General features: G+C 42.4%; 1 protein-coding gene across 1 annotated transcript; it reads right to left on the minus strand.

Moving 5' to 3' along the window:
* Positions 1–2,397: 2,397 nt before the first annotated feature.
* On the minus strand, positions 2,398–9,948 carry LOC138970976 (uncharacterized). Its single transcript, XM_070343564.1, has 4 exons — positions 9,835–9,948; positions 9,306–9,486; positions 5,361–7,259; positions 2,398–4,736 (listed from the first exon to the last, which is right to left on the minus strand). Exons 3-4 carry the CDS (start codon positions 7,096–7,098, stop codon positions 4,474–4,476), a joined length of 2,001 nt encoding a protein of 666 aa, XP_070199665.1. The 5' UTR covers positions 7,099–7,259; positions 9,306–9,486; positions 9,835–9,948; the 3' UTR covers positions 2,398–4,473.
* Positions 9,949–10,332: the final 384 nt, after the last annotated feature.

A 10,332-nucleotide genomic window follows, 5' to 3' on the forward strand; every position in this document is an offset into this window, starting at 1 on the left:
ATTGTATTGTATTATATTATTGGCTCACGTAAGTGTAGCCTATGCGATCGTAACTTTGTCTGTCTGTGCGTGCGTTTGTGCGTGCGTGTGTGCGTGTGTGTGTATGTCTGTGGTAGAAACTTTAACATTTCCGAGTCTATGTGTGAGTGGTTATCCAAGACTATGGATAAAGCTCGCATAAGATTACGTCACGGTCAAAAGTGTTTGACGTCAATTAATGCATCATGACTGCATGCCTCCCTGTAGTCTTTCTCTCTCGCGTGGTGTGTGTGGTCTCGGTCATTGTTATTTTGAGCGGGCCGAGACTATTTGGCAGTCGTGTCCCTGTAAGTAGGCTACATGCAGACACAGACAGATCTAGATCTAGTGTCTCTCTTTCTTGCACAGTCGTCACCTAAGCTTACTGTGTGTGTGTGTGTGTGTGTGACGGAGTGATTGAGTTTGTGTTACTGTTTGTCGATTTCTTACGTGAGCCTTGAAGGCTTCGCCTCTTGTATTGTATTGTATTGCATTGAGTTGTGTTGTGTTGTGGTGTGGTGTGGTGTGGTGTGGTGTGAGGTGGTGTGGTGTTGTGTCGCGTTGCGTTGCGTTCCGTTGCGTTGGGTTGCATCGCGTTGTGTTGCGTTGCGTTCCATTGGATTGGATTGGATTGGATTGAATTAGAAGTGTCCGAAATGTACCACCCATGTTGGGGCACAATCATTCCTTAAGCGTGCAAAGTTTCATGCATGTCACATTTGTCTCTGTGGCGTTACGCACCTTCACAAAATGGTATCGGAAGACCATTACTGCGTTCAATTTCAGGTTCTGTTTGTTTTAAGTAATGACATGTATACAAGAAAGAAGTAAGTTGGAGATGCTGCTCCGTGTAGTTTTAGATTTATCGCACATCTACATCAGCTGCCCAAGACAAACAGCTTCAAGAACCAGTATTTCCTGCCAAAGGTCTTTCACGCACGTCTAGAACAGCCTGACTACGCAGCAGATTTAAACGAAATAGGTATGCCCTGTAAAACAAGACTCTAAAAAAATCCTCTCTGATGTGAAACATGTAAAATATCGTTCAGTTTCAGTCACCAATACCACTGAAAAATGTCTAACTTTTTGTGTTCAGAGTATGTACAGTATGCATTGAACTAAAGCAAGAAATGCTAAACAACTGAGTAAACACTTATTTACAAAACGGATACAACAACTCAGAGGTAAGTGTCTCATTCAAACGTTTGTGAGATATTTCCTGAAAGCACAGCTGAATGGTTTATTTACTTCATAACAAACGTAAACAAAATCACCCGGGCTTGTGTTTCCAATCAGATTATAAAGAAAACAAAATCTGATTATCTTATAAAGGAGACATTAACAGAAAAACATGTCAATAAGCATGTTATAAAAAAGATACTTTCACGATCACACTTGTAAACGTTGTTCCATAAAATTAAAACAATAAAATGCAAATGATAACACGCACTCACTGTGTCTATTAAAACAAAAAAATGTCAAATGATAACACCCCCTCTATGTGTCTATTAGTACAATCTATATATATATACGACTAGTGTCTGTGTGTCTGTCTGTGTATCTGTCTGTGTGTCTGTGCGCGATGCGCGGCCAAGGTTCTCGATGGATCTGCTTCAAATTTGGTGGGCTTATTCAGAGAGACCCCGGACACAACCTCATCGATGATATATTTCAACAAGTGCTCTCAGCGCGCAGCGCGGAACCGATTTTGGTTCCACCTCAGCTATTTTGGTTCCACCTCAGCTTACCCGGGCCCCCATACCGACACACCATAGCCGCTACACCACATCACAACGCCAAAGTTCTCGGTGGATCTTTTTCAAATTTGGACACCGTATTCAGCTACACCCCGGACACAATATCATCGATGAAATATTTCAACACGTGCTCTCAGCGCGCAGCGCTGAACTCATTTTCGTTTTTGCGTTCATTTCACCATTATAAGTAACTCTTCCTTATCTTCTCCAGTGTTTGGCGTTTATCTCCCTTCCTTCGTGTGGCTTTCCCGTTCAGTTCTAAGTTACTATTACTATTTTTAGAATGTCACTGCGCTGTCCACTGCGCTGTCCAGAACGCTTCCCTTGCACCCGTAAGTTGTTCTTACTGTCAAAGTGAAAAGGTCGAATCAATTTATAGCCACGCGAAAAATACACTCTCACCTATCTCTATATATTTATAGATACAGATATGCATATATATATAATACGGCTTCTCTGTGTGTGTGTGTGTTTGTGTGTGTGTGTAGGCAAAAACCTATGTATTATAGAGTTCTGTTTGTGATGGGGTCTAGCGGCTTTTGTCTGTCTGTATGTTCTGGCATGTGAGAAGCCACAGCAGATAATATAGGGCTAAGAAATAATCTCTAAAATTCTCAATCCCGTTTGACAGGACTTCGCCTTTCAAAGGTGATTGTGGTGAACCGCCACGCTGTCTGTCTCTGTCGCGCCGTTCACCCCAAATTCCCGTTTCTGAGAGTGACTATTTTTAGAATGTCACTGCGCTGTCCAGAACGCTTCCCTTGCACCCGTAAGTTGTTCTTACTGTCAAAGTGAAAAGGTCGAATCAATTTATAGCCACGCGAAAAATACACTCTCACCTATCTCTATATATTTATAGATATAGATATACATATATACGGCTTCTCTGTGTGTGTGTTTGTGTGTGTGTGTGTGGGAAAAAACCTGTTGATTGTAGAGTTCTGTTTGTGATGGGGTCTAGCGGCTTTTGTCTGTCTGTATGTTCTGGCATTTGAGAAGCCACAACAGATAATATAGGGCTAAGAAATAAGCTCTTAAATTCTCAATCCCGTTTGACAGGACTTCGCTTGCAGAGGTGATTGTGATGAACCGCCACGCTGTCTGTCTCTGTCTCGCGATTCACCCCGGCGAAGCCGGGTATTCCTCTAGTACAATATAAAATGATAACTCCCACTCTCTGTGTCTAGTAGTACAATACAAATGTCAAATGATAACACCCCCTCTATGTGTCTATTAGTACAATACAATATAAAATGATAACTCCCACTCTCTGTGTCTAGTAGTACAATACAAATGTCAAATGATAACACTCCCTCTATGTGTCTATTAGTACAATACAATATAAAATGATAACTCCCACTCTCTGTGTCTATTAGTACAATTAAAATGTCAAATGATAACACCCACTCTCTTTGTTCATTAGTACAATAAAATGTCAAATGATAACAACCACTCTCTTTGTTAATTACTACAATAAAATGTCAAATGATAACTCCCACTCTCTTTGTTCATTAGCACAATAAAATGTCAAATGATAACACCCATTCTCTTTGTTCATTAGTACAATAAAATGTCAAATGATAACACCCACTCTCTTTGTTCATTAGTACAATACAATGTCAAATGATAACACCCACTCTCTTTGTTCATTAGTACAATAAAATGTCAAATAATAACACCCACTCTCTTTGTTCATTAGTACAATAAAATGTCAAATGATAACAACACCCACTCTCTTTGTTCATTAGTACAATAAAATGTCAAATGATAACTCCCACTCTTTTTGTTAATTAGTACAATAAAAGGTTAAATGATAACACCCACTCTCTCTGTTCATTAGTATAATGAAATGTCAAATGATTAGCAGATTGGGAACAGTTTAAATCAGCGCTTACACATCACTCGACATGCATATTTTTTCAGAATGGGGGTAATGGTACCTTTTGCAGGTCGGTGTAAAAATGACACGGTCAATTGTTTTAAGTTGTTCATATGTGATTGTGTGGACTCTGCACGGCATTGTGTCATTTTGTTGGTTACAATTGCTCGGTTGCTCCAGGAAATATGTTTATGCGAATCGAGAAACTGATATACTTTTAGCCTACGTCATAAAAATTACGCTATTTCCAACCATATGGGAAAGACACGTTACAATAATTCAAATAGAAACACATCATCACAACAAACGTAAACCAGGGATTAATACCACTTCCAAAATAGGACCTGTGGTTGTAATTGATTGGAGAGATGCCCCATTCAATTACTCAACCCTCGTTTTTATGATTCTTGGCATGTCATCATATTCACAATTCTGTATCATAAAGTCTGTCTGATTGATTTCTAATATTTTTTCACATTTGTTTCAACCCACTCTGAAACTACCACAGGCAAAATATTATTGAAATCAATTCTATTGCTCAATCGCTGACCGATCTCGTTGAGTGCAAATAATTGAATATAAGGCTTGTTTGTACAGGGCATTTTGTAAGGGAAGTAACCCCTTGTTGGAAGCAAATGACGTCTAAAAGCGAGGGAAGTAACTTGAATTCACTAGTAGGCCCGTGATTGACCTTCAATCGAAGACTTCCGTAGCGAAGCAGGTGACGGTGGTAGTCCTGGTATGGTAGCGTGGGTGGTGGTGATGGTCGTACTTGTGGTTCATGGCGGTGATGACGTCATCACGAATATACCTCCTCACTCAAATCTCACCACTGCCCGACTCCATGGGAAGACCCACCAGGCTACAGAACAGCTCGTAGACGGCGCGCACCCTGTCCTCTGAACTTGACCCCTGCTGACCTTGACCCAGCAGCTGCGAAGAACAGGTAGAAGAGCGATGACCTCGAAGAGCTTCAGGCAGAGTGGCGGAGTTGAGGGTTAGTGAGAGGAGGTGGATGGGACGTGGTCCAGAGGCTTGGCGCCAGGCTTGGTCAATCAGCGCTGAAAACTCCGGTGAGATACCTGTAAACAACGCGAGAGACTGTTGTATTGTGATGTGGTGGTGGATTGGCGTTATGGTGGTGTGTGTAGACAGAGGTATGGGGTTGTTGGGGTCGTGGGAGGCGGGGTGGTGGTGGTGCGTGTGTGTTATTGTGTCTGTGTTGGGAGAGAGAGAGACAGACAGACAGACAGAGAGAGACAGACAGACAGACAGACAGACAGAGAGAGATAGAGAAAGAGAGAGAGAGAGAGAGAGAGAGAGAAAGGGGGAGAGAGAGAGCGCGCATATTTGTACACATTGAATACAAACGCGAACAGAACAGGGCCGAAACAAGAAGAAAGAACACATGACTTATAAAACGCACAAAAGAGCTGAATGAAAATATATCTATTGGATGATACTGATAGCTAGATCCTTTATTTGCACAACCAACAAATCTGCGGGTCATACAAGCTATTTACAAGTCGACTCATCCGGAGAATGACAATATTTCTGTTTTATCCGATCCTAATCCTTATGATAAGAAAGCGCTATAGTTAAACACGTCAGAAAGTATTTTTCAACTTCACAAATAACTGAAATTCACAGATTTAATCAGTTTTATTGACAGGTAAACGGAAAAATACGTATGAGCTGAACCTCACCTTTGTTTCTCACAACGACTAGCATCAGCGGCGCTCCCTCGTCTGACGACAGCAGAGCCTCGTCTGTGACGACTGACGTCATCAGGCCGCAGATCTCCTGTAGTATGTCACGGAGAGTTGTGACGTCACGCGCCGCTTCTTCGTCATGGTGATCATGCAGTAAAAGTATTTTCACCGTCTGGCTGACGTCATCATCCAGCTCTGGAGACCAAGGGTCGTTGGGAATGTTCTCGGGTGGGGGAGACAACAGCAGAGAGGAGAAGGGAGGACCATCCACCTCTTGCACAGCATGGTCGCCTTCAGTCACACCCACGGCCAGGTCTTCGGTGGTCGATGCAACTCTTGGACTGAAGACGTTGTCAAAGACACGCTCAAACAGCATTTTTGCCGCAAATGTGTTAATGTCCTCTCCCTTAGGGTTCTCTCCTACGCATTTCGTCAGACGGTCTTGAGCCAGCAGCAAGTGCGCTCGAAGGTCCAGGTCGGCCATGACCCTGTCATGCAGCTGGGGGCTCTGCTGTGTCAGCTTCAGCATGCTCAGGAACAGCACGGCGTCTGCGTAACGTCGGTCTCTCACGTATCCCTCCACCATTGCCTTCAGCTTCCCAGCGTCCTCGGCTTGACTCTCGGTGAGATGCGACAGGTCTCGGAGGACTGGGAGAGAATCCATGTTGTTCTTCATGATCACCAGCAACACGCCTTCCTCCCTGAAAGTCTTCGATTTCAGGCCTTTAAAAGGTTCGCGTTTTACAGTTGTGTACAGGGAGTGCAGGGAGAACCAGAAATACGCATTCAGTCTGGTTGTATCTTTTGTTTGCATCAAGAAATAGCAACGGTTGATCAAGGTCAGGCTCAGACAGAAGTCGCTCAGCTCCTGAAGATTTCTGCGTTTACTCCTATACTCCTCCGTCTCTGCTATTTTCTTCCAGGCTAGACTGGCGTTTTGCGTGGCCTGGCTGATGTTAAGCACGGTGACAGGAGAAAGGGTTAGTATCTGTAAAGATCTTGACAGCGCCTCATCGTACTCACCAAGATCAATGTGAAGCAAGGCAAGGTCATTGAGAGCAGGAAAGTTCTCCCCGACTGAAAGCTCTAGCGCCTTGTGAAAGTGATTCATGGCTTCCTGGACGTACCTGTCGTCCCTGGAAAGGCTGGGACCGCCTGTTGCTGAGGTTGATACGTTCCTCCAATTCCTGCCTCCATTGCTCCAGTTGCCTTGGTCACCACCCCATCCTCTTCCTTCGCCTCCTCTAATACCACTTCTGGAAGGTTGTCGCCAATTGCCAGGTCCATGTGGGCTAGCTTCACTTGCCCGGTCAGACTGCGGACTGCTTCTCTTTGCTTGCAGCGCTAGATATTTCAACATGACTCCCAGCCGGTGGTGTGCCTTGGACTCAGGGCGGATGGACACAGCTTTCTCCAGAAGCTCCTTCGACCTTGGAAGATCTCCCTGAAAGCGGTAGTATTTGCCAGCTCTAACGAGAATCTCTTGGTTGCTGTCAGCCAGACGGAGAGCATCTTGAAAGCACTGTGAGGTCTCCAGTCCCAGACATCGTCGCTCCTCCTCTACGACAGCCCTGAGGACCTTATCGCTCTGCCAGGTCAGGATCTCGCCCAGTGCTGCAGCCGCCATGCCCCTGAGGTCCTCGCTGAGTTCTTCCCGGTCCTTGATCTCAACCAAAAACTTCATGGCACTGCGGATGGCCGGACTGAAGTCGACCTGAGGGTGTCGGTCCATGTAGAATTTCTGAGTATAGCGTTTAAGAGTGAGAGCCAGGTAGTACTTGAAGTGCGCGTTGTCCGGCCGTCGCTGCAACAGCTTGTCGTGAAGCTTGCTTATGGCGTAGGGTTTGAACAGGTGTGCCAGCTTGGTGAACAGGTAGAGCACCTCCGACTGGGCTGCGATGTGAAACATGCATATAATATACTATGACAAAAAAGTATCATAGTTTGTTGAGAAACAATCCTTTTTACATTTAGTCAAGTTTTGACTAAATGTTTTAACGTAGAGGGGGGAATCGAGACGAGGGTCGTGGTGTATGTGTGTGTGTCTGTGCGTGCGTGCGTGCGTGTGTGTGTGTAGAGCGATTCAGACTAAACTACTGGACCGAAATTTGACATGAGAGTTCCTGGGTATGATATCCCGAGATGTTTTTTTCCTTTTTTTGATAAATGTCTTTGATGACGTCATATCCGGCTTTTCGTGAAAGTTGAGCACTGTCACGCTCTCATTTTTCAACCAAATTGGTTGAAATTTTGGTCAAGTAGTCTTCGACGAAGCCCGGACTTCGGTATTGCATTTCAGCGTGGTGGCTTAAAAATTAATTAATGACTTTGGTCATTAAAAATCTGAAAATTGTATAATAAAAAACAACAATTATAAAACGATCCAAATTTACGTTTATCTTATTTTCCATCATTTTCTTATTCCAAAAACATATGAATATGTTATATTTGGATTAAAAACAAGCTCTGAAAATTAAAAATATAAAAATTATTATCAAAATTAAAATTTCGATATCAATTTAAAAACACTTTCATCTTATTCCTTGTCGGTTCCTGATTCCAAAAACATATAGATATGATATGTTTGGATTAAAAACACGCTCAGAAAGTTAAAACGAAGAGAGGTACAGAAAAGCGTGCTATCCTTCTAAGCGCAACTACTACCCCGCTCTTCTTGTCAATTTCACTGCCTTTGCCATGAGCGGTGGACTGACGATGCTACGAGTATACGGTCTTGCTGCGTTGCATTGCGTTCAGTTTCATTCTGTGAGTTCGACAGCTACTTGACTAAATGTTGTATTTTCGCCTTACGCGACTTGTTTGTTCTTGTTTTTTGTTGTTGTAAACCACTCATTGTTTTTCACGACTTAAAATGCGTAAAGGCTGATAATGAGAATACAATGTTATTTGCATATGTATATATAACATGTATAACATAATATATGTGTGAATAATATTAATTATGCAATCAAATTCCATCCAAAGACGATTTGCGAATTTGCACTATAAAAAGATCATAATTACTACTATCAAGTAAGGGAAAGGGCCCCGAATATAGACCACTTCTCTTCCATTTAGTTGTTCCATAACCGTTAGACCTAATTAGAGCAAATTCCCTTTGATAGACAATCAGCAAAAATAAATATAGAAAAATGCACAACTGGTCCATTTTGGGAGCCTCGGTGAAACCAGAAACCAGGACCAGTGAAGAGGCGTTCACTATCCATGGTAAAAAGCACCCTACACTTCAAAATAATATGACAAAACAAAGTGTGCGATTCAGACTAATTCAAATATGAATCAGTTTTGATGTTGTTGGGTGTGTTTTTTTGGGGGGATGGGGGGTTCCATAAGAACATTATTTGAAGCAAAACAGGAAACTAAAGAAACAGAAAAAATGAATGAAATCATCAACTTTCGCGCAAGGAAGACTGTTTGGTATGTTGCTTTACAAGCTTTAGGGCCAGTTATAGTTATTTTCAACAATCTTTTTAATGCATTACTGAAACCAGTCTTTATTTTTTATTTTCTTGAACTTGTTGAAGGTGGTCCATATTGGGGGACACACACATACTTTGAGATTTTGCTTTTTGTTTCTTTTGCGCTAGGAGAACGGGGCCAACTCTGCTAAAATGTAACAATTACAGTCTTAGTTTTCATGCATAGCACACTTTGTGTGTTAACAGCTGTGTCTATAGACAAAAACTAGTCAGTTTTAAGCATCAAATTTAGAATGAAGCAGCTAAAAGTATTAGAAAAGGGGGGGGGGAGCCTTACGGTTTTGTGGTTTGTATACTAGTCTGCAACTGTTTTGACATGTGTACGTTGTTCAAACAGGGTACATGCAGCGAATGAAATTGTTTTGAGCGCTCCAGCACTGTTAGTTTGAGGTGGTTCATATTAGGGACCCTCCCCCTACCACAATACAATAGTTGTTACCTGCTATTTCAAGATCCTCGTAGATCAGCGGATCGCCACCTCTTAGTTTCTCCAGCTTCTCTAGCTGTTGTGTGGCCCGAGTTGTCTCCCCTCTCTGCCACAGTATGAAGGCCCAGTTGGACAGTGCCAGAAGGCTGCTGCCTTCATCTTCGTCTGCTTTCACCGCACTCGCTTCTGCTTCCTGAGAAGGTGAAAAAAACTGACTGGTTTGGATACAAAATTGATTTTTCTTCTCAAAGACATGCAAAACTTGTTCTGTTTTAGCTGTTCTGATTTTGTGTCGATTTTAACGCGGAGCCTTACTTTTGTGAATTTGATTTTGGATGGTGACTTTGTTGTAGGTTCCATTTGTACAGACACTACCTTATGTAAAACCAATCTGTTTTCTAAATATTGTAGGGGAATGAATGGCCTTTTCAGTCATATAACTGGTTTACAACAAACGGCCTCATCACAAAGATCGGCACTTAAACGTATCTGCCCATTTGTTTGTGACACGAAGTACGGTATATGAAGATCACAATTATACCTGTGAGTCACCGAGGATCCAATGCAGCAGGGTGGCAATGTTTTGCGAGCGGTGGTCGTCTGCGTCACGCCGACTCTGCTGGTCAGTGATGGTCAGTAGAATGGTAGTCAGTCTGTGGACCACAAGGCACACCGTTGTTTCATGTCCATCAAAAATAAATTAGAGGAATGAATCCTTCTTTTGTGACTACTTCTAGAGCATCGAGCAGGCGTATGCCATTTTAGATCAATAAAAGCAATATAACCTTATTTGAAATAAATTAGAGGAATGAATCCTTCTGTTGTGACTACTTCTAGAACATCGAGCAGGCGTATGCCATTTTAGATCAATTAAAAGCAATATAACCTTACTTTAAATAATTTAGAGGAATGAATCTTTCTTTCGTGACTACTTCTACCACATCGAAAAAGCAAGTTGCAGTTTAAATCAGTAACATTAACCCTAGTTTTGTGTTCACTTCTGAAACATCGAGCAGGAGATTATAGAAATTAAACCTTT

This window comes from Littorina saxatilis, linkage group LG1 (assembly GCF_037325665.1).
Source record: "Littorina saxatilis isolate snail1 linkage group LG1, US_GU_Lsax_2.0, whole genome shotgun sequence".
Taxonomy (NCBI): Eukaryota; Metazoa; Mollusca; class Gastropoda; order Littorinimorpha; family Littorinidae; genus Littorina; species Littorina saxatilis.